Source organism: Tenrec ecaudatus, chromosome 13, assembly GCF_050624435.1.
Source record: "Tenrec ecaudatus isolate mTenEca1 chromosome 13, mTenEca1.hap1, whole genome shotgun sequence".
Taxonomy (NCBI): domain Eukaryota; kingdom Metazoa; phylum Chordata; class Mammalia; order Afrosoricida; family Tenrecidae; genus Tenrec; species Tenrec ecaudatus.
This window is the reverse complement of record NC_134542.1, coordinates 3,361,037-3,385,698: the sequence shown is the minus strand read 5'-3', so window position 1 is coordinate 3,385,698 and position 24,662 is coordinate 3,361,037. Positions and strand designations below refer to the sequence as shown.

Below are 24,662 nucleotides of genomic sequence, written 5' to 3'. Positions count from 1 at the left end.
AATAAAGGATGGGACCCATTGGGGACCCACGGGACCCTGCAGAGGCTGTGGCTGGAATCCACTAGTGAAAGAACGGGCAGAACCATGGGATCTCCTAATGTTCCGTCTGAGAAAGCACGCTTCCTCTGGATGACAGATCTGACACCAAAGGGTAGGACCCTTGACCATGGGCTTGAATGCGCCCGATTCTCCTGACCGTCCATGACTCTGAGAATTGGTGTGGAGGAAATAAGACAGCTCATAAGGCCACAACACTTTCAATATACTTTATTAAAAAGTTTCTTTGTATAAATTTCCTAAAACTTTGAAAATTAACATTAAACCCTCACCCCCACAAAAAAGGGAAAAAAACTCACAACATGAGAGGGATGCCAAAAATATTCTATCTTGTGATTTTGTAAAAACGTTTTGTTTTGTTTTAAATCAAGGACTTGGTCCCAACAGTGCACCTAGATTAAGGGATCTTTGATTACTTCTAACTAGATCGGGTACTGCAGGTGTTAGAAGAAGGGTCTCCACACAAAATCAAATCCAGGAAGTTGGGGCGCTGGGGCGGGGGGTGGAAAAGTTGGGCTCTGGTTTATTCATCATACACAGGCTTTCCAGCTAAGCTTATGCTTGATTAAGGGGGACAGGGAAGGAACCAAGCAAAAGGGTACCGAGCAGCTGGGAGGTGGAGGGCTATTTTCTAGACCTGGCATTCGCCAACAACAGGCATGACGGGAAGCTCCAGGGGGGACCTTGACTTGATAGAAAGGTTCACATAAACACCAGCCGTGGGTAGCTGTTCCACCTGGTCGAGGGATACAAATGGAACTGCCTGGAGACAAGGAGGGGTGAGTCCACAGACACAGTTAGCACCATATGGGCAGGACATGCAGGAAAATGTCTCCTCCCAAGTTCGAGTGTAGATGGAAGCATGAAATGGCACCGTGCAAGGTCATCTCTACCCAGAGCTTCTGCCAAGACGAGTTGGGGGTGACTAACTCCTTCTTCTCTCAGAGGTACGTGTTGCCGGTCAGCCAGGTCTAAGTTCCCATTGCCGTGATGGCTCCAGCGTTGACGAGCACTGGACATTGACGGGGGAGGAGAGGACAGGGAGAGAGAGGAAGGATCAAGGACATTACCGACCAGAAAGGATACCCTGCGTTGGTCATGGGACTACTCTTTCCCTTCTTCTGGCTGCCATGGCCAATCTCACTTTTCAGCTCACACATCTTCAATGGTTCCCATGACCTTCTAGGTTCGTGATTGAGAGGCTATCAACATCAACCTGATTCTGCCCTCCAACCCCACATCATCTACTGGGTCTGGAGCCAAAAGAGACTCTCTCAGTTCTGGTACTGGCTGTGGGCTCTGCCTCCGAGAGTCTTACGATTTCACCAATCGAGTTGCCCAAGGTAATGGAGATGTTGGATGGTCCCCAGTGTCAGCATGACCATGCATAGGAAGCAGAATTAGAATAAGGTATAGGGTAGCCCTTTATCTTTGTTATTACCCATAGTTCTTCATGATATGATTTCCCCAGTAATCATGGTTGATATAAAATCGGGGACATTTCTAAAGAGCGACAACTAATCGGTCCTGTTTCGTCGTTGACATAATTTTTTTCAAGTGGAAATACACAGTATGTTCCTAAGAATCAAAAACTAATATTCCAGAACTTTTATTGGACTTTAAGGGAAGCTCTTTCCCATCTGAGGGCACAGGGAAGTGTCTGACTCAAAGTCTGTCACAATCAGCCTGAGTCATACAGTTCCCAAAGTTCCATTCTTGACCAGAATCGCTTGGTGCCCTTGCAAAAGTCATCGGTAAAAGAAGGGGCACTCACCGGGAAGGCAGACCTTTTCACATTCTCTCTGCGAACTGAATCTGTTTTCGTTGCCACCGCAGCCTCCGTACCAGAACCGCCCACAGCTTTTGGTCTCCGGATCATAGTACCACATCAATTCGAATTTTCTGCAGGTCCCTCCGTCTTTGGGCAGCTTGCAGATATCTTTAATGACAAGACCAGGGAAGGGCAATCAGTAGAACACGCCAACCACCCTGCTTTCAGTGTGAGGGACCTGTGGAGGTTTGGAGGGATGCTGGGGTGGAGAGCCCTCGGTTCTCTTACCCCTCCCGTGACTCAGTCTCCGCCCTGGTGAATGGGCATTGTCACATATCACATCATGAGGATTACATACAACCACACTGTTGAAAATCACTTTAGAAGCTGCAGCTGCAGACGGTGACACCAATGACAGCCATACCATTATTCAAAGTCCTACTCAGAATCCCCATCGAGTTGATGATTCAATTCATAGTGACCCCGTAAGGTGGGGTAGAAGTGCCTGTGTGGATTTCTGAGACTGTAACTCTTCGCAGAAAGAGAAAGCCTCGTCTTTCTAAAGAGGAGCGGCTGGTGGTTTCAAACTGCTGACCTTGTGGTTAACAGCCCAACATGTATCCCACTACACCCTAGCTGATCATTAAAAATGAAATGAATTTTCCCCCACCTGACCCTTTTTTGATCATTGACCCTTTAATTTTAATTTTATTTTCCCCAATTCCTTCCATTGTAAATCACCAAAGAAGAGACTGAATTTTAAAATCTTTGCTGCTGTCTACTCCTTGCAGTGGGGGCGGGGGGCGGGGTGAACAATTAAACAGCACTTCCAAAGTCAGGCATTTCTTCACCACCAGCCAAGAAAATGAAAGTTAAAGTGGCGTGTGTGTGTGTGTGTGTGTGTGTGTGTGTGAGAGAGAGAGAGAGAGAGAGAGAGAGAGAGAGAGAGAGAGAGAGAGAGAGAGAGAGAGAGAGAGACCCAGCCTCTGTGGCCTGCCAAATAAAACAATTCAGTGAAAAGGATGACGTACATTTCACAAGAGCAAACTGTCACCTAGCAAAGCGACCTTGAAGCAGGGCAGCATTCTTTCTCTAGTTACGAAGCTCCTGCTTTAAGAGCACGCTTGTGACGGAGGCCAGCTGTCCCGAGAGCTCTCCAGCCTCCGCTGTGCCTAGGGGGCACCCCATCCCCCAGTTCACACAGTCACAACTGTTCGCAGAGCTTTCTGGCAAACCTCAAATTGAGGCCTGGAAGCCTACTGCTATCCGAAAGCTGGGAAGACGTGACCCTCCTGTAGATAAGACTCCCGGGAGCTGATAACACTGCATGCCGACAACGTGAGTAGCTGACGTGGACGGATCTTCCAGAAACCCATGGTTTCTATCTGCCTGACCCACAGCTGCGCCAGGAGGCTCACTGCTTGCAGATAAGAGGTACACTCGAGTCACAGGGGGAGCATCAAAGCTTGAGCCAGCCATGATGAACAAGACCCCAAGTGGCCAGGGGAGTGAGGGCCCGGAAAGGGGTTAGCACCCTCCATGGGTCCCTGGGGAGAAACTGTCACCCAGCTGGGAAGGGCAGTGGAGGTCTCCACACTGCGCCTCCTGCTCCCAAACTCTCACAGAGGCTCAGAAAGGCTTGGAGCCGCCCAATGAAGCCGAAGTGAAATGATGGGTCAGTAGGGACAACAGCCTTCTTGCTCCCAAATGGGCCAATATGAGGAGGAGGTGGTGGCCACCCCAGGCCTGTCAGGGGCGGATCTAAGGAAGTCAAAGTCATCCAGCCAACAAAACGTTTTACTTGTTGGTGGGTGCGTTTCCTTGTCAGTTGAGGACCCAGGCCAAATGGTCACCTCTTCATGCCCCCTTCTTCCTCCCCAAGACACATCCAATGGTCCGAGCTGTTCTAATGTACTTGCTTCACATGTCCTTCAGCCTGAGCCTTCTGCACTGGCTAGTCAGTGTCCATGCTCTGGGCCCCTTATGAACCAGACTCCATCAGCCAGCCCCGACCCAGGCACCCTGCGGGGAGAGCTCTGCTGGTCGGGCAGATGTGGTGCAATAGGTGTTGGGCTGCCAACCACAGGGTCAGCGGTTTGAACCCACCAGACGCTCCACAGGAAGAGGAGAAGGCTGTCTGCCCTGGTGAAGGTTTCCAGTCTCAGAAACCCCAGAAGCAGTGCTATCCTGTCCTCCGGGGTGCCTCCGGGGTAAGTCCGTTACATTCATACAAGTGTGGGTCAGGACACACATTAAGTCCCGAATTACGGCCACCAGTGACCGTCCAATGGGAATCATGTAGATTCAATGCCTCGCAATGGCCATCTACTTGTTCTGTTAGCAGGAAAGACTATGTAGATCTTATTCTTTGAAACAGAAAATACGGTAAATTAGGAAATGCTGCCTCTTTCTAAGAAGCCCTAGTGGTGCCGGGGGTTAAGCACAGGTCCACTAAGTGCAAAGTCAGTAGTTCAAGCCCACCAGTCACTCCTCCTGAGAAAGAGGAGGCGGTCTGCCTCCGTCAAGCTGGGCAAAGGAGAACGTCTCTTCTCTTCTGTAGGGAGATGGTGAGCGCCTTCTCCCGGGTTGAGATTCCCGTAGGGCGGGAAAGCATTTGTAAAAAGCTGACTTGGACTTCCTCCAACCTCCTCAGGGTTTCCTTGAGCGAAAGGAGGGGGGGGGGGGCGTGAGTGTACGCTGCTGCAGTCAATATGTTCCTCGTCCATTTAATGTGCACGGGGGAACAGCTTAACGGCCTCAGGGCCAGACTTTGTTGACAGGAGAAACAATTTCCAAAGCTAGAAAGCCTGGATGGTCTGTTTAAATAGACAACAACCACAACATCAACAAAGCCTTACCTTCTATTTTTTTGAGGGTTGATTAGCTTGGGAAATACCAAGGAAACGTTTTGATATTTTTAACCTTGTTTTACAAGTCATTGTGGTTATGCTTCAGGCCCGTCGCTCCACATTTCTTAGCCAATAGACCTTTTTTTAAAAGACTTTTATATGTGTGTATGTATAAACATACACACATATATATATATATATATATATAGATGTATAGGCTCTGAGAAACATCATGATCCAAACATGGCAACAAACATGGATTTTCTCTCATGCAGCTATAAACAAGTGGCTTTGAAGGTAGCTATGTCTCTTGGCCCAAGTAGAACAAATATTTGTAGGGATGTCGTTTACTTTAACTTGTGGGCTCAGTTGACTCTTAAATTATTATTCACATGAAGTCAGGATTTTCCTCCACGACTTCACGTGGTGGTAGCCAATGCTAGACCTTTGGTTGGAGGGCAGTCAGTCACACGGTGCCTTCCACCAATGCTAAGGCATCTTGACTTTGGGATGCACCATGGCTTTAGGTTCTGTTGAGCAGTACAAAGCACTGCCAGTCCATCACAGGTCGCATTCCAATTCCATCAGTGTCATGATGGGAACGAATGACGTTGCTTAGACTTTGAAAAGTAAGCTGTCGGGGCGTGCATTGCTCCAGAACCAAGATAAGTGTGTACAAAGTGGCGTGCTTCAGGCCATGGATATCGGACATGTTGTCAGGAGGAACCAGACCCTGGGGAAGCCCCCAATGAGATGAGACACAGTGGCCATCATGGCCGCTCAAACACAGCAACCGTCGTGAGGATGGCACAGAACTGGGCTGTGTTTCGCTCCGGTGGCTTAGAGCCACTGTGAGCTGGAATGGACTCCACAGTACCTAAGATGACAGTTTCTGCTGTGACTGGTCTTCAGGTGGCTCATTTCCAAAATGCAGCGTGTTTTGTTCATCGGTTTGGCAGTTCTGGACATTGAAACTCTTCTTCAACATGAATGGATGAGCCAAGAATTTAGAATTTACTTTGTGATGATGCCCAAGGTACATTTTGTGAGTCCACTTTGCACACACACACACAGACACGTGCAATGGTGAGAGAACATACACGTTGACAAGTTGGAGGGTCTTCACCAATCGGTACAAACAAGAACAACTTGTCACACTATCGGCAGCCTCGAAAGAAAACATAAACCTCATTTTGAAAAAACCCTTCTCTCCTGATGGAGAATGGAGTGGGAAATGTTAGGGAGCAGGATTAAAGACATGCTCCCGGTTCTGAACCTGAGGACACAACATTGAGAAATGACACAAAACAGCCCAGCCAGAGTCTGGTGTAAAGACTGGGCTGTTGACTTTGAAAAAACACTGTTTGCATCCGCTTGTCCCTTCTGGACCTCAAATAAGGACGTCAGGGCATGCCCAAGTTTCACTGTCCAGTTGACCCCAAGTCATCTCCTCACCACGAAGCCCTGCATTTGTCAGACAGCTGACTCCCCTGTGCTCCAACATAAGGACAACTCTAAGGATTGACATGGGGCAGGGCAGCTGAGTGCTTCGTCCTGGTGCACAGGGTTGCTACGAGTCACAACCGATGGCACAGCGCCTAACAACAACAGCATGTTACAAAAGCAGGTGTTTGTCCGGAGTCGGGAAGCATGCACGACACTGTAGTGGCTTTGAAATCAGAGTTTGATCTATCTTGACTCGGGTCATCAGAGAGGTTCCCCTAGGAGTCTTCAAGGTGACCGTGGAGACACGGCATGAAAAGGAGGTTATGGACCACTTTGATGGCCCCTGCTGCGTCCCTGTGGCTTCTCTCTGGGATGAAACACGTGTGAGCAGCCGAAGAGTGGCTTCATCCTCGGATGAAGCGAAGTGGGTTAGGGACTAGGGGACCCATTTCACAGGGAGCAAAAGTTACCCATGGCCCTCGATGCGAGACGAACAGAAATGGTTATGAGAAATCAAAAGCTTCAAGACTTCCATTCCAAGGATCCGTCTCCATCCTAGCCTTCATTCCAGAGCCTTACTTCTTAGTGAAAATTCAGAACTTTTTTTTTTCATGAATTCTCTGTATTCAATTTTTGCAGGGTGAGTAGCTTAGCTACCCAATCCACCATAAAGTGCTGAGCTGTCCCAGAGTTTATCAGGAGTAGGGAATTTTCTCTTCCTCTGTCCATCTTTCCACTGGAAACAGTAGAAGGGTCTGAGAACGCATACGGTGCCCTCTTACGCAGGCTAATTCAACATGCTCTCCAAAACAAACTTAAAGCTTAAAAGTAGTTCTATATGTAGTTCGTTGATTCACCCTGATCACACATTGGTGTGTATAATAGTTTTACAGTTTCTACACTGGCTTGGTCAGGGACCGATGTCTGCCTGACTTGTGATCCCATGACTTACGTGATCATTGTGTGTGGCCATTAAGTTGGCTCCCACACGGAGTGACCTTACGTACAACACAGAATCATTGCCCGGCCCTGCACCACCCCCGTCATCACTGACAGGTGGGAGACCACGGTGGGTGCCCTTGTGTCCATCCAGCTCACGGAGGAGGGTTCCCTCCACTTTTACTGATCCTCTACCTGGCCGCACACCTGACATATAGATAGCGAGCTGTACATGGACGGCGCTCCCTGCCAGGAAGTCAATTTTGACTCAAGTAGCCGTGATGTTCTAGTGGTTTATGTCTTGGGCTGCTCACTGCAAAGCCATCAGTTCAAAACCATCAGCTGACCTTTGGGAGAAAGAGGGCTTTCTACTCCAATAAAAATGTAGTGTCTGAAACCCATAGGGGCAGTTCTACTCTGTCCAATAGGGTCAGTGTGAGCCCAAATATGCATGAATAAATAGACATCCAAGAGCCCTGGTGGCCTAGGGCTAAGGGTGTCTACTCACTAAGAGGCCTGTGGTCAATATGACAGCCTTGGAAATCCTCTGGGGTGGCTTTACTCTGTCTGACAGGGTCACCATGATGGCTTTTTGTTATATAGACATAGCAATCCCATGAAGCATGCCAGCGACAGCCCCTCCAAACGCAAAGCAGAGACATCAGTGACGACGTCTGCTCCTGGGGCTGGGGCTGGGGGTGGGGGTTCGGTGCCATCCGTCGGTTCCGACTCAGCCAGCCCATGCACAACAGAACGAAACCCCACCCGGGCCTAGGCCACCCTCACAATCGTGCCCGAGGTCTGAGCCCACGGCTGCAGCCGCTGTGTCTATCCACCTTGTCCAGGGCCTTCCTCTTTCCACTGCCCCTCCCCGTTACCAAGCAGCCAGACACACCCACTCTTTGAATGATGGGGTTTCTGTGAGTGAGACATCTGAGCTCAGGTTTGGCTGAATAAGGGTCCCAGTCCTACTCCCAGGGACACAAGTTGTGGGCGCAGTCAGGTCCTGAGTCACGCCACGGGACGGTCTGTGGAACATGAAAGATGTACAAACGCTCTGGGGACTCTCACACACAAGGCAGGGAATAGCAGACTGGACCAGAAGGCATGCTAAGGGGTGAGGCCCAGGACAGTCATGGCTCACATCCAAACGCCAACCTCACAGGCCCGATCGAGCTGCCTGGTGTGTTTCTCAGCCAGTTTTTATCGGCTTAAATTACTGGGTGCATTAAACCCTCTGTTCAGCTTGGCAGACCGCAGTGATCCCCAGCCTCAAGAGGGGAGCATCAGAAGAGGACGAACAGGACATGAACTGCTGGCTCCAGTCCCCCAAGCAACGGTCCAATTTCCCTTAGGAGCCTGCTGACAGGCGAGGTAAGTGGCCATGCTTGCTTGGAAGAAGACCAGACTGGGCCTGGCAGAAGTGACCTGGAACCTTACCCCACAGAAGTCATGCCTGGTCTGAGACCTAGGCCTTAGTTAGAGGAATGGACTAAAAGGCATCTGCAGCTCACCAGTTTGGAAAGAGGACATCTCCCCATGCCCCCAAAGGATGTAATGAGGTCACAGCTCACCTGTTTGGGTACCGGCCAGAGGTTCCGTGCTCACCATCAGATTGATGCTGGAACTGGAGGCAGACCTTGCGGGCTGTGGAGGTGGAGGCTGGGTTTTCTCTAGGAAGGGAAAGTGGTTACAGCTGGTCAGTTGATCAGAACTGGAAGAGCTGGTGGAATAAACCCGTCATGAAAAGACCTTCTCATGCCACAGAGACCTGAGGAGTAGCTACAGACACTAATCGTGGAGGATCTGCAACGTGGGTCCATCTGTCTGTCTGAGGCCATCCAGGAGCTCCTGAACACCTCTTCGCTCATTCCCCCACAGACTCTTGCCTGCTGTCTTGTGTGGATAGGTCCTTGGGACTCAACTCTTTATGGATTGATTGGTTCTTGGGACTCATCTCTTTATGGATGGATTGGTCCTTGGGACTCATGTCTTTATGGATGGATGGCCCTTGGGACTCATCTCTTTATGGATGGATTGGTCCTTGGGACTCAACTTCTTATGGATGGACAGTCCTTGGGACTCATCTCTTTATGGATTGGTATGCTCCTTGTCTGGCAACTGGCAGGGATTCTCTTTCCTTGAGCTGAACGAAAGGGGAAACAAGCTTCCTCTCCACACTCTGGGAGCAGTGGAACCCCCAAAGGCTGCGAGAGGAGATCCGGAAGAACTTCAGAGATGAGAAAGGATGAGTCACGAGAAAGGCACCCCATGGAGCGGATGACAGGGGACAAAGGCAGGCTTTTGCCATCAAGCCCATCCCAATGCACGGCTACCCTGCAAGGCAGAGCAGACGCCCCCAGAGAGTACCCAGAGGTCATCTTTTGCAGAAGCATCTTGGTGCTGAGGAGTAGCTAGTGGGTCCCAACCCTCTGGTTATTGGGCCCCATGCTTAACCCACTGGGCCACCAGAGCTCTTTTGCAGTGGGGCCAGGGCAGGGAACTTTCTGAAGAGGCTGTGGATATCTTGGGACCCCTGGGTAGGGAGACTTCCCCAACTCCCCCTAAGGCCACTGTGAGACTCATCTTGCTGTTTTCGTTTCACTGAACCCAGAACCACTGAGGACACGTGGAAGGGGTGGTGGGCAGGAAAGGGTTCCTTCCTGATGGTCACTGTCAGCTGTCCACATGGATGGCAACACCACGCCCGGCAGAAGGAAATGCTGCCTGCCTAGCTCCATCCCCACACGGGCTTTAGGCTGGGGCCCTGGTGACCTGCAGGGTTTCTGCTGCCTGCATTTTGGAATCTGCTAGTTCCCCTAAAACCTGTTCCACCTCCTAGCAACTCGCTAGCCTCCACAGACAGACGGCGGTGACCAGGCATCTGGCCAGGCACACAGCCTGCGTTTCCTGTGTGCAAGGCAAGCCTGGTACGACTAGTTCACCCTTGACCTCCTCTTGGTCCCAAGGTCACAAGGACACATTTTCCCGGTGCTGCGTGGCATGTCCGTGGCAAAGGAGTTACGCTGTTGGCTGCTAACTGCAAGGTCAGCTGTTCAAAACCACCAGCGGCTCAATACTCAGGGGGCAGTTCTTCTACCCTGTCCTATCGAGTGACTTTTGAGTCAGCAACGACTCGATGGCAGTGACTTTGATTTCAATTATGGGTGGTGTGCGGTCGCACTCAGGCCAGTGGGCCTGGCACCCTCCATTAGCTGGCCCAGGACAAACCTTTGATTCTATGGTTTAATAAAGTCGGTGTATGACTGAACCCTTGGGAACTTGTTCTTACTCGCGTGTCTCTCCAGCCGAGTAAACTCATGAAAGAACTACACACTCACTTGTGCTGAAGCTGCCTTGGTAGATGGCCCTGACCTGGGACCTCAGGTAGCAGACCACGGACACGTGGTAGGTGTGTCCTGAAAGCAGACCTCCGATGACCCGATTTGTGCTCGTGAGGTTCTGCTTCAGAACCAGGGACTGGTCATAGGCCGCTGTCACGGTGAGGTCATAGAAGTACAGATTGGGGGGCTCTGGCCGGTCCCAGCGAAGCTTGGCACTGTTGTCTGTGACCTCCGACACGTGGACTTCTCGGGGCAGCCTCACTGCAAGGGAAACCCAAACCAAGGTCAGAGAGGGTTACACATCGGGTGGCTAACCACAAGGTCCACGGTTCAAAACTCTCCTTGGAGGGATGACGAAGATCTCTACTCCCGTAAAGAGTCACAGCCTCAGAAACCCAAAGGGGCAGTCCCACCCTGTCCTACAAGGCCTCTCTGAATCAGAATGGACTCAGAGGCAGTGGGTTTGGTGTGCAGCTAAGTACAGGTGCAGGAAAACCAACCGACGCTACTCCGACTGCTTCCTAAACAGACGTGCACTTCTGGGGACGTGGTGCTAAGGTTAGGGAATCACATCCTCCCAAAGACCGGGCCATCTTCTGAAACTGCCAGGGGGCCCAGCTCCCCACCGACATGTCACCATCGGCTCAAGGGCGACACTGAGGTCCCCCAGACAGAGAGGTCAACACACTTGCCCGTCTGCCCCACCTGGAAAGTCAAAGGATCCAACCCACCCAGACGCAGACGTAGATGCCCGCCGATACCTGGGGGCTGTGAACAGGTCAGCAGCCCTGGTGCTTTGTAAACAAGCCCTGAGAGCACCCCCTGGGGACCGAAAGGAGGGCATCGTTAGTCCCCGCAGCCCTGCTCGGACTTCTTACCCCCGGGTTTGGTGGTGGCTGGCTTGACCGCAGCGGGTTTGGCCACCTGTGGCCTACTGGCCTCAGGTTTCAGGGCTGCAGGCTTCAGCGGGGCCACGGGCTTTGCCGTGGCCACTGGTTTCACGGCAGCCATGGGCTTCTCGGCGGCCACTGGTTTCACGGCAGCCACGGGCTTTGCAGTGGCCACTGGTTTCACGGCAGCCACTGGCTTTGCAGTGGCCACTGGTTTCACGGCAGCCACAGGCTTTGCAGTGGCCACTGGTTTCACGGCAGCCATGGGCTTCTCAGCGGCCACAGGCTTGGTGCCGGCCACGGGCTTTGTGGCAGCCACAGGCTTGGCGGCGGCCACAGGCTTCGCAGAAGCTGGCTTCGGGGCTGCAGGCTTCGGGGCAGCTGACCGCACAGTGGCTGTCTTCGGAGCCTCGGGCCTGACCACGGCAGGCCTCACAGGGGCGGGTTTGGCAGCGGCCGGCCGGGCAGGTGGCAGATTCACGATGGTGGCCTGCTTTGTCTCTGTGGTCACTGTCTTCGTGGTGGTCGTCGGCTTGGTTGTGGGATTCGAGGTAACATTATTTGGGACGTGGCTGTGAAAACAAATTCCGTGTTACCACCCAGCCCTACAGACACGCAGCTATAGTCTGAACGGGGCATCTTTGAGGGGTGCACATGTGGAAAACACTCACTGCTCACCCCAAGGTCAGAGGTTTGAGTCCATGCAGAGGTGCTTGGAAGAAAGAGGAGGGGAGGAATGGGCAACTGATCACACTGATGGACACATAACCACCCCCTCCATGAAACCGTGGGGGAATGGAGACAGCAGTCAGTGTAAGATATGAAAATAATAATTATTTATCATTTTTCAAGGGGTCACAAGGATGGGAGGGGAGGAAGAAAGCTGATTCCAAAGGCTCAAATAGAAAGTGCCTGTTGAGAACAGAATGATGGCAACCTAAGTACAAATATGCTCGATGTGATTGATGTGTGGATTGTTATAAGAGCTGTGAATGATCTTTTAATTCAAAAAGAAAAGAGAGAAAGGCCTGGTGAACTATTTCTGAAAGAAAAAAAAAGCCACATGGGTCGCCGTGTCACAATGGACTCTGGCCCAAAGCTACTGTTTCAGAAACACACGGCCATTACGTCTGTCCCAGCTCAGCGTGACCCCACAGGACAGGGTGGATCTGCCCCTGTGAGTCTCCAAGACTATGAATCTTTGCAGGAGTAGAAAACCACATCTTTCTCCTGAGGAACAACTGGGGTTTTGAACTGCTGACCCTGTAGTTAGCGGCCCAATGCATAGCCCTGGCCACCAGGCCTCCTGCATAGTGACCCTGTAAGGCAGGTGTGGAGAAGAGCCCACTGGAAGTCCAGTGGTTATGCACTGGGCTGCCAACCACCAGGCCAGCAGTTTGAAGTCACCAAAGGGTTCAAGGAGCCAAATGAGGCTTTCTACTCCCGTGAAAGTTCCAGTCTCAGGAGCCCTCGGGGCAGTTCTGCCTTGTCTTGTAGAGGTGCTGTGAGTCAGCCGACTGGTCTTTGGAAAACAGAATAGAATGGTTCTGGTGGGTTTCCTGAGACTGTCCATCTTTACGGGAGCAGGCAGCCTCGGTAATCTTTAGGAACCCTTAGCCCGTGTGCTCTAAAGCTCGTTTTGTGTGTTATGTGGCTTATAATACTCCTTCAACTCCTTCCTTCGCTCCTGGCCTTTGGGAAGTTGTGTTCCCTGGGACGGCATGTCCTCGCCCATAAAGGTAGGCGATGGTCCGTGGGTCTCTGTAATCCTTCCTGGACCCCTGATGGTCGAGCCAAAGGTCACGGCCACTTACACTTGCTTGTGCCCAAATCTCACAGAAGTCCTCACTGGCTGGTCCCCTTGGAACCAATCACACTGCTTCCTGATGTCTGGAGACAAGTAAAACGCATTCTCGCCTGCAGAGGAAAGGGGAGCGAAAAACATTTCAGCGTTGTTTGAATCGCGTACCCATTACAACCGTCTATAATGAGTTCACTGAATCCCATACAAGGCGGCCCCACGGATGTGATTTTCAACATTCGGGGTTGTGTTTTCTTATTTTCATCTGTTTCCTCAGGAAACAGACCGGCTGAGTGCTCTTGTAAGGATTCACAGTCTCGAGACCCAGTCCAGGGTCATTAGGAGAGTGAATCAGCTCGATGGCAGTGGGCTTGGTGTTTTGCTCTGGGACCATGAGGTACTATGACTCCTGTGTTATAATGAGCAGAGTAACCATCTAAGTAGTGATCCTGATGGCATAGTGGTTATATGTGGGGTTACTCACCACAAGGTCAGCAGTTCTAAACCAACAGCCGCTCTACAAGAGAAGGATGAGGCTTTCTACCCCCTTTAAAGAGTGACAGTCTCAAAATCCCACAGGGGCAGTTCTACCCTGTCCCGTTGGGTCTCTGTGAATTAGAATGGGCTTGATGGCTGTGAGTTTGGGAAAAAGGGGGAGGAAGTTGTTTGTTTGTTTTATTTGTGTGTGTGTGTTGTTTCATTCTGAAGCTTCCACACGGTGATATTTGAACCAGGAGGTTAAGATGCCACTCAGTATGAGAAAGAGGAAATCTCAAGTGGCCAATTTAATAAACTCCAGGCTCCGGAGCCTAAATTATAATCAGGTTGCTTTTAATATTTCCCCATTGCTTTCCTTAACACATCTTTTTAAAATCTCTTTTTCCTTGATCTTTTTTCTTTCTTTTTGAAAATCTGAGGGCAGGGACGACGGCCCTGAGTGCCCTTGTAGGCTTCCCTTTGCTTCCATTCGCCCTGGTTCTTCACGGGCATCACCCACCGCCATCAAGCTGGTTCTCATAGCCTTGCTTCCAGACAGGCCTCAGGCACCGCTGTCGGCTTCCCTGGGCTGCAGCTCTTTACAGGAGCAGACAGCCCCATCTTTCTCCCAAGGAGCAGCTGGTGGGTTTGAACTTGGCAATTAGCAGCTCCACGCACCATCCACTGTGTCTTCCGCAAACAGGACTGACTTGCCTTAGACCTCCGTGTTTTATTAACTAACAGAGGTTCCGTAGAACACACCAAACCAGCATCTGATCCATCCCGGCTCACAGCTCTGCATGTGACAGAGCGGAACTCCCCCTGCGGAAAGCTTTAGGGGGGGTTGATAGCCTCTTTTTTCTCCCCGAGGAGCGGCTTGTGGATGCGAACCACTGACTTGGCCACTAGCCACCGTGCCAACAGGGCTCCTTGGACGTGTCGTGTCCCGAACCGAATTCGGAGCCATTGAGTCCATTATAATGCACAGTGGGTTTCATAGCCATGTGCTTATTTCATCTTTCCACACCCCACCTCATGGGTTCAATGCTTTCCCTTGAGTCCACTCTGGTGCCCGGGAGCCCTGGCGGCAAAGTGGGTTAGACACTGGCCTGCTAACCACAGGGTCAGCAGTTTGAAACCCCTGCACACTCCACGGAAGGAAAACAAGGCCTTCTACCCGCGTAAAGAAGTAGCAGTCTCAGAAACCCACCGGGTCAATTCTACCTCATCCCATAGGGTCACTGTGAGTCAGATTCACTGGGTGGCATTGAATCTGGCTCACTCCAATGAGAACAGGAAGGTGCCAGGTGAACGCAACACCTCTTCACAGAGCCCGCTGGGCCCACAAAGCTAGCTCAGCATCCAGGCCATGCTAAGGAGGCCTCACGCATGGGTTCTCCCTGGTGAGGGCGAGCAGGGACACAGGGAGCCCCCTGGGCACAGTGGGTATAGGGTGCCTCGCTGACAAAGGCCCAGGGAAACCCAAGCCAGAGAATTGATTGCCAAGCACAAGTGGTATGTGGTAGTCACATAATCTGCTGTCAATTTGGGACTTGAGAGGATTCAAAGTGAAGGGGTGGAGTCTAGTCTCTCAATCAGATCATAGCCAATGAGGCCTCTGTATGGGCATGGCCTTCTCCTGAGAATTCTGGAAACTCCTTGGAGGCGGGGGATACACACTCACTCCCTTGGAGACTCTCTACTGATCAGATGCATGGCACTAAGCTGATAGACCCTGTGCCCTGGAGCTGGAGAAGCCACATGGAGCCCCCTGCCAGAGTTGAGATGCTTACAACGCCTCTGGATCCAAAGACTTCCCACCCACTGGCCTGTGATCGTCCTGCACTTGCCACCGTTGCATGTGGTTCGTGAGTCTGAAGAGGACGTTATAGATTGGTATCAGACATATGGGCTAATCAGACTTCTGGGCTTGGACTGGACTGGGTTGGAATGCTTTCTTAATGTATAATTACCCTTTGTATAAAATCCTCTCTTATATACATATGCCTGTTTGTGAATTTGTTTCTCTAGTCTACTCAGAATAACACATGGTAACAGACTGGTCTGAGTGGCTCACAGCTGTCTCGGGCCCTAAAAGAGTGTCTGCGTGTAGCAGCTGTTCGTGCGTTTGTTGCAGGAGTGATGGGCTCACATCAGCATATGTGCTGTCCTTGCCTACATACACCCCCTCCCCCACCCCCGTGCCCAACTCCCGCCCTGCCCCCCAGGCTGGACGCAGGACTCACTGCCGACGAAGGAGGGCAGCAGCCGGCCGAAGCGCATCAGGGGCTCCTCGTTGAGCTCGGTGGACTTGTCGGCCAGCTTGAAGAAGACGTCGTTGGGCTCGCTGGCGAGGCCATACACCTCCTTGATGTTCACCTTGCGGCCGATGCCCAGCACCACGAAGAAGTAGCCCCTGCATTTGGCCTGCAGGATGGCTCGCTGGGCCTCCTCCAGCTGCTGCTTCTGCACCGCGCCCGTCAGCATCAGAACCACGATCTTCAGGTCCCGGGGGTTCGGTGCGCTCTCGAAGACATTCTCGATGGTGTACTCGATGGCGCGGCTCAGGTCCCTGGTGCCCTGCAGCTGGGTCATGCGACTGCCCAGGAACTCCACCAACTGCTCCCTGGAGCCGTAGTCGGTCAGGGAGAACTCCACCTTCACGGGCGGCACGCTGCTGGCCCCCACCGAGGCGTAGGGCGCATGCTGCACCACCGCCACTCTCGTCAGGTGCTGCGAGGTCTGGGGGTCTGGACTCAGGTCCAGCTGCCTGACCAGGTAGGTGATGTACTTCTTCATTTCATTGAACTGGAACAGAGTGGTCGACTCCGAGCTGTCCAAGATGAAGGCCATGTCGATGTCCGCGTCGCTACCGGCCGCCCTCCTGTCCCTGAACACGGGCCTCCAGTTGACAAATCCACAGGACGGGTCAATGTTGCAAATGTCTAGAAAGAAGCATGGTGACCCCGTTACTCTGTGAATCCCATGGGGTGGGGAGGGGGTGACCGCTCAGAGGTCTGCTAGGAACCTGAGGCCATTAAAATTGTCACTGCCATTCACGTCTTGTGGAGCAAATCCACCCCCCAAAACATACAACCAGAAAGGTCCTTGCTATGGTGGAAAGACCAGCTCATGCGCTTAGAACCAGGGTTTCGAATGGGTTCCCACAGGCCAAAGAAGCAAATCCAGAACAGACCCTACTTTGGAAAATGGGTGATGTGGAATGCTAGCTGGAACGGGAAAGATGGTGGGTCAACACGCTGGACTGGGAGACTCAGAAGAGGCAGAGAGAATTCTTTCAGAATTCACTTGGATGATTAGATCATTGCCAGGACAGTGGAGAGCACCACACACTCACAGTCCCGGTGCACAACCGCCATCTTCAAGAAGGGCAACGTGATCTTCAACTCAACTAGCCAAGGATTTTGATGACGCTGCAGAAACCACGCTGCCCTTGTTTTCTAAGAGGGTGGACTACATTTCTCACAGGGCTTTGACCCAGAATTGTTTCCATTGCCATTAGAGTTTCAGTTCACCCATAATCTACAAAATTAGCCCTATGCTGATGTCAATTCATCACCCATGCCCGAGTCCAGCGGAGCCGATTCAAGGTTCTGCTTTGAGCATGTCATTGGACGCATCTACTGCTAAAACTGGACATCACATTTGGCCAACAAAAAGGGGAGGGAGACCCTGCATGCAGTGGCTGGACACAAGAACCACGACGGGAGAGGTGATCATGCCAACTGTCAGGCAGATGTCGAGGACTGAGCACGTCCTCTGACAAGAACCGCAACAAAGCCCGCATGGTGGCCGGCTCTCAGACTGTGTTACCCACGACTTATTTGATGAAGAATCAAATCATAAACTGAAATTCTGCTTCATGTCATGACGGTACAATTTGTTTTAAATTTACTTTAGTTCTCCAAAAAAAAAGTATGTTCTAGAAAAGTCACTAGAACGATGCATTTAAATTCGGGACCCCAAGGTGGAACTGTAAGCCGAGCTTATCTTCTTTTTGGTTACCTATGAAGCATATTGCCCCTCCATCGAGGATCAGACTCGTTTGGGGAGTGCATTTTAAATACAAAACTACTTAGATAGCACCGACACTGGCAAATGCAAGACTTGATTCATATTAATTGAACTCAAGTTATTCCTACAGTTCATAATCATTCCCTCCCAAGCCTTTGGGTGCATGCCCCTCATTATTGCTCCTGGAGAGAGAGACGCCTTACCTAGACATACGTGACAAGTCAGGACATTCTTCAGGAAGTCGGAGAGATCCCTCTGAGCAGGTAGAACGAGCGCATGTCCCACTGCGGTGTTATTGATCTGGTTCACACAGGAATGCACACGACAAGCAGTTATTTAAAAGCACAGCTGAACATCGACCAAAGTTATGGCCATCAACCAAGCTCTCCAGCACAACAGGGTCTTCCAGACTTGGTCTGTGTGTGCTTCATTCCAGATTCTCTCCTTCCCTCCCTCCCACCTGTCCTTCGGTCCTTCCTTCCCTCCTTCCATTATTTTTTCAAGAGGGAAGGGGGGGGTGGGAGGAGCCATTATGTACAACAGAACAATGTAGATTTTATTCTGATGAGATGAACTAGTTTCAGTCCTTCTTGTACAGGGTTCTGCTTGACCTGAAGAAAAATGACCTGTCCTTTCTGGGGCTTAGTCTCCTTACCTGTAAAATGGAAATTACGGTTCCTCCTTAGTGGGTTTATTTGGAGACGTAAATTAGATGACACCTACAAAGTGGCTGGCATGTCCTCTAGCTAATAGTGGGGGCTTGACTGGCACCACTCTGTTCAGCAATCATAATCTGAGTTGGCAAAGGTTATCCCATCCACCCCCATCTCCCAGGTTTGGAAAGGGAAGCAATGGTAAAGCAAGTGAAGGAATATCTTCTCAGACCCTAAAGCCCCACCCATCCCAGGGTCCTACCTGCCAGGGAATGACCTGCCAATCACATGGAAACTTTGTTACCAAACGACATGTTCTCGTGTGTCTGGCTTCCCAAATGTGAGACTGATGCTCAAGCCCGAGGGCCCTTGCTCACCTTAACCCACAGTTTGGCAGAATAAACATGGCAGCCATGACACAGCTACCCCTTTGATGAGGGTGGACCCATAGAACATGCAAATAGGAAGGAGAGCCCTTGGGGATCTTCGCACTCAACGCACCGTTGACAGATGGGGAATCTAAGACATGGTGGGATGACTTGACGCGCCTTGGCATCACTGTGCTCTATGACACAGAGCGTGAATGGGAGACAACTAAATCCAAAGCCTCCTGATGGCCGGTCCAGGGCTCTTTCTCTTCATCTTCACCACCCACATGCCTTAGACAATGCCTGGTAGAACCGGCAGCCGAGAAACATGAATAGGTTGATTGTAATAAATAATGGGTTTCCTTCTTGAAGCAATGGCAAGGGAAACTTGGCCTCGGCCCAGGCTGACCGTGGTCAAAGAAAGGTTCGAAGAGTAGTGCAGTGGAGAGTGACGGGTCCTGAGGTTTCAGGGTCACCACTAAGAAAGGTGATGCTCCCTTCAGGGCTGGTGTGGGGCAGAGTGTTTGGGGGTTACCAGCACATGGACTTTAGAGTATAATGGATCCGGGCCTCATCCTCTCTGGAGCCCCTTCCTAACTGCAAGAACGTCTTATCCAGAAGAAATGAGTGTTCTTCACCACTGGGCCTGAAAAGGACATCCTCAGTATGAGGGTATGCACTTGTTCTGAGGCCCCCAGGGCATCTTAGATTTGTCTTCATGGCAAGAGGAGAGCCAGAACAGACCCAAGTTTCCAGAGATCCCATTCGAAAGGTAAACAAGTCACAGAAACCCTTGTCCCCATTAATAGATAGAACCCATCAACCATCGCCAATATCTTGATTGGCAAAAATTGTCACCATGGTGGGGAGAAGACGGGCAAGCCAGGGTGCAGTGTAGCACCGATAAAGCATACAGCGTTCCTCTGGTTCTTTAATTCTTCCTGCCCCCTACTATCGTGATCCCGATTTACCTTACAAATCTGGCTAGAGCAGAGCATGTACATGGGTACAGATAAGAGCTGGAAATGCAGGGAATCCAGGACAGATAAACAATACTGAGAGTAGCCATACCAGGAGGGGAAGGGAAAGGTGGGGGGAGAAAGGGAGAACCAATCGCAATCACCTACCTATAACCCCCTCCCAGGAGTATAGACAATAGATAAGGGGGTAAAGGGAGACAGTGCAAGACATGAAAAAATAATAATTTATATATTATCAAGGGTTCATGAGGCAGGGAGGAGAAGGGAGGGAAAAAAGTGAGGAGCTGATACCAAGAGCTCAAGTAGTAAGAAAATGTTTTGAGAATGATGATGGCAACAAATGTACAAATGTGCTTGACACAATGGTTGGGTGGATGGATGGATGGATGGATGGATGGATGGATGGATGGATGGATGGATGGATGGATGGATGATGCATGGATGGATGGATGGATGGATGGATTGTGATAAGAGTTCTACGAGCACCCAATAAAATGATTTTTTTTAATTGTCACCATGGAAGGAGGGCACTGGGAATAAGCCATGTGGGTGTCTAGCTGATCCCAGAGTCCCTCACCTGTCCTGGCGCTCCGACTAGAGGTGATCTCAGTCAGACCAGCCCCCTAGGACTTTCCAGGATCTATGCAACATGACCCCACCAGAGAGAGAGCAACTGTGTATGAGAATCTTCCTAGATGCAACAAGGAGAGACGGAGCGGCTGTGGAGCCGAGGAGCACCCACCTGCAGGGCATTGATAAGCTGCCGGTCCTCCTGGCTGGTAAGGAACAAGGGGGTGATCCCCGCGTCCGAGAGCTTCAGCACCGCCTCTCTGAGCTGGGGCGATGTTTTCGTGGGCTTATTGCTGAAGAAAACGGCCACTTTCCTCATCAGGAAGCCGCTCCGCACTCGTTTAAACGTGTTTCTGGCCACGAAGGCCATGGCAGTCTCCAGACTCTGTTGCTTGGATGTCAGAGCCACCTGAAGGTTCTTGATCTTCTCCAAGAGCGCAGACTTCTTCTTGGAGTCGGCAAAGCGGATCTCAGTGGTCACCTCATTGTTGTAGGTCACCACAGCCACGCGGGCTCCCCGGGGGCAGTTGCTCTCGGCAATGGTCAGATCACCCACGATCTTCAAAAGGACATCTCTCATCCGGCTGAATGTGTTCTGGGTGACCCCCTCAGAGGTGTCCAAGGCAAAGGCTAGTTCCGTCGGGAAGACGGGGCATTCAAGGGGCCCTGCGGGAAGGAGGGGTTATCACGGATACATTTTACTTACTGGAGTGGACTCTTGCTTGACTCCGAAGAAAGCCAGACACCAGTCGACTTACCGTAGCAGCAAGCTATAAAAGAAAGAATGAGACGGGTGAGCGACATGACTACCCCACAGGAATTCCAAATGTCAGAATACAGGTTCAGCGCCGAGGAACAGAAAAGTCGGGTACTTACGACATTTATCTCGGATGCTCTGGACGAGTGTGCATTGCTATAGAAGGAGACAAGAGATGTGTTGAAGGAGAGGAGAGGGAGGCTTGCACAATCATGGTGCAGTTTAGACACGGGCAACTTACATCGATAGAGTCCCCTCTGTTTCCTTTGTAGCCCTGCAAAATCAAGGAAGAAAAGGCTGAGAAACTTGGGGAATTTAAAAGAATTGTCCACAGTTCCCAGATCTCCACGGAAGAAGGTGGATTGTGACTAACTCTGGTCCTTTAGAATCTCTGTCTCTCCCTGTGAACTTGAGCTTACTGCTCAAGAGCCACCGTGAGAAGGTGTTAAGAACAAAAGCGTGCCCCGGTGAGGTCACTGAAAGCGTTTGAAGGGACACCCAACCCTGAGACACACATCAGTATAAGGCACACATCTGACCCTGGTGGCAAACATTGCTTCTCCCTTTGCTTTGTGCGTCCTGTTCAGAGAAAGGGCAGTGAGGAGACACTCAGCAAGCCTCCACCTTCATCTCTAGAACATCCCAGCTGGACTCTCTGACAAGTGGTTTTAGAGAGAGATCTACAGCAGCATCTGAGCCTCATCCATGACTGCCCTAAAAGTCAAGAACTCACGCTGGGCCCCGTGGGCTGGTTCATGGGCTACTTCTGCCAGTTGGATCTCCAACCAATTCACAATCGTGTAACTGGTTTAACATTCTCGATCCAGCACCCACCTAACTCAGCCCTTTGCTCCTGAGCACAATCAAAATGATCCCCCTTACACAACAGCCGAACGATGGGAATAACCAACATGCTCCTCTGTGGAGGAATGGATCGATAAGTTCTGGTACATTCATGCGGTGGAATACTATGCACCCCTAAAAAGGCATGACGAACCAGTCAGACACCTCAGGACATGGGCAAACTTGGAAGACATTATGCTCGGCAAAGTTAGTCAACCTCATACAGGTGAATACTGCGTGAGACCACTATAATATATATATTATGACAAATATATATATATGAAAAACCGTTTTCACACCAAAAAAAAGCAGATGCTGAAAACTACAGGGAGACCAGGAGAAAGGCAGAGAGAAAAATGAAGAGGAAAAAAATTGTCATTTCAAGATGTGGTTGATCCATCTTTAAAAAAGCAAACACTGACTCTATGACATTTCCTTCTAAGGGTGGTTGTCCACTTCCTACAGTATCTTTTCCATTCTTCCTTGAAACCTCATCAGAGTCAACGTGGAAGATAAGACAAACTTGCAACATTCAAACTCAGATTCGGCTTATAAGGAGATGATGGAAGGACAGCAGCGGGTGGGAGCCTGCCTTCTGACGGCAGGGCCATTTGTGGCTTTAAAGCCATGAATCAGGAGCCCTCTGGGGGATTTTAAAAACCACAGGAAATGTTTTCCAAGCCACAGACCGACGTAATTAGACTACTTCTTCAACGTGAAAGCAAGAGCTATTTCATTTGCTCTCTATCCTTTCTCTTGTAAACAAGGCCAGACCAGGAGACAGGAAGGGCAAATTACAATACACCCTAGACGCCAGAATGCCACAAACCTTTTCTTTGTAAGTATGTCAGCCTCGGAAGTCCTCTCCCCACTGTACACTTGTAAGGGAAGTGGTTAAGATAAACAAACCAGCAAGAGTAGAAAGCAATGCCATGCAGGCCTGTCATACAGTGCAGACTATGGATCATAGAAGTTCTCTGAGACCATGTGTAAAGTCGTCCAGCCCTCAGGAGGGTCACATGGAACTGAGCTCGTACTTACAGCTGGTCCGGGGTAGCCAGGGTCGCCCTTCTGTCCACCTGCCCCTGGAGGGCCGGAATTTCCCTATAGTGGATAGAAGAACATACGTTGCTGAGCCGGGGCAGACGACATAAAATCTCAAACCCTGACCTTGGAAGGGATGAAAAGATGGCCTAATCTAGCTTTTCCCATGACCGTGAGAAACCTTCCGGAGAGCTCAAGGGTCCCCCAAATTCAAGAGTAGGGTTATAAATCATATAATCTGATATCAAGCGAGGGATTAGTATCCGAGCCGAAATTGTGAGAGTCCTGCTTGCGGAGGGCTGTGGACAACAGTTGGAGTCCAAGATTTGTGTGTGGAAACCACGCAGGAAGTAGACCTCCGGGGAGCTCCCTCCCTCCACAAATGAGGGCTGGGAGGAAAGTGGTTACTAAGCAGCGTGCGTGGGTGAGACGCATACAGAAGAGCAAAGGCTAAACCTGACTTGAACAGTTAAAACTCTTGCACTTGATCCCTGCTCTGATGCACGCGGACCTGATCTGGTTTTCAACCTTGTCTGTATTTTTGTTTTGGTTTTTGTTTGTTCGTATCAGGGTTTACCTTAGAAGTGTTGTGTTTTTCTGTTGTGTTTTGGTACATGGAACCCAGGACTGATGAATCTGTAGCGAAAGCCAGTAGACTAAGGGTTTCGGGGTGGGGGGGGGGGTGGGGGTGGTAAAAGGGAGATGGTGTCAAGGAGTCCAGGAAGGAAAAGCATGTTCGGAAACTGTTGGTGGTAGCAATTGTACAATGCTGCTTGACGTGACTGAACTGTGGAATGATATGATACATGTATTAACTCCCAATTAACAGTAAATGTAAAAGAAATTTAAGAGTAGGAATAAGCAACCTTCACAAAGCTGATTTGAATGCCCACATCAGTGCTTTCGGAGAGGAAAGAGTACAACAGGGGCTTGCCCAGGAGACACTGAGGAGATGATGTATGAGTGCACAAAAGATTAGCTAACTAGCAATTAATAAGGCAATTGGTCCATGTAGATAATTTACCCATGTGTTCAAACTCTACATAAAGAGCATGTGATCTAATTTTGTGTCCACACTGAATAAGTAAACAGAATACTTAGGAAATTTTGTGTGTTTTTTTTAAAAACTAGATTTTAGGATAAAACCAACGGCTAGCAACTAGACCATGATTTGTTCATTTAAAACTCTGCGCCAGTCTCTAAGACCAGAGCCACAGTAGACCTGCTATGAAGCCAGTCACACCACCTGGTCCTGGCTAGAACTTAGGGAACACAGCTCACAATCCTGGGAGAGGCCAGTCTTATAGAGACTTGTGGGTCTCCCACAGCTATGGCCTTTCCAGGCCTGGAACGAAGCTCATCCCAATGACTCAACCTTCAGCCACACGATAGAAAGGCCACTGGTCTGACAGGGAAGGCAGCACTCCTTAGATAAACCAGCCACAGAGACGAAAAGGACAGGGTTTTCCCAGGGAGGAGCTCGGGTACCAGAAAGGGAGAGGGAAGAAGGATGGGGGGAAATGGGCCCAGGGGGGAAGTGGAGAGGGAGGGCTCTTGGGATCGCAACCAATGTCACAAAGCAAACTGTGGGTGCACTGCTGAATGGAAGCCTGATTTCATCTTCACACTTTTGCTCAGATTTCAAAAACATTTTAAAAAAACTAAACAGAAGTTCATTTTTACAAGATGGGGGTCAGAAAAGGCTCGCACATTCTTCAAAGGATGCGTAAGCATCCAGTAAAGAGATTAGAGCCAAGTGTGGCTTCTGGAAGAGGGATTTTGTCCAGAAGAGGGGTGCGGGGCAGGCCTGGTTGGCCTGGGAGCCTTGCACGACCGTA

At 50.5% G+C, this 24,662-nt stretch overlaps 1 protein-coding gene across 2 annotated transcripts in view; it reads right to left on the bottom strand.

The window, feature by feature from the left end:
- Positions 1-251: 251 nt before the first annotated feature.
- COL6A3 (collagen type VI alpha 3 chain) overlaps positions 252-24,662 on the bottom strand; it is an 89,518-nt gene continuing 65,107 nt past the window's right edge. Inside the window, exons 33-45 of one of the 2 annotated variants that reach the window (XM_075530382.1) lie at positions 22,822-22,884; positions 21,179-21,211; positions 21,057-21,093; positions 20,939-20,950; positions 20,353-20,846; positions 17,813-17,909; positions 15,821-16,519; positions 13,111-13,213; positions 11,285-11,868; positions 10,404-10,667; positions 8,637-8,735; positions 1,832-1,996; positions 252-1,069 (exon numbers count right to left, since the gene is read on the bottom strand). In XM_075530382.1, coding sequence (XP_075386497.1) covers positions 1,029-1,069; positions 1,832-1,996; positions 8,637-8,735; positions 10,404-10,667; positions 11,285-11,868; positions 13,111-13,213; positions 15,821-16,519; positions 17,813-17,909; positions 20,353-20,846; positions 20,939-20,950; positions 21,057-21,093; positions 21,179-21,211; positions 22,822-22,884 — 2,691 coding nt within the window. In that variant the 3' untranslated portion in view covers positions 252-1,028. Of the gene's footprint in view, positions 1,070-1,831; positions 1,997-8,636; positions 8,736-10,403; positions 10,668-11,284; positions 11,869-13,110; positions 13,214-15,820; positions 16,520-17,812; positions 17,910-20,352; positions 20,847-20,938; positions 20,951-20,994; positions 21,094-21,178; positions 21,212-22,821; positions 22,885-24,662 lie in introns of those variants that run through there. The other variant, XM_075530381.1, reaches the window with a different exon arrangement.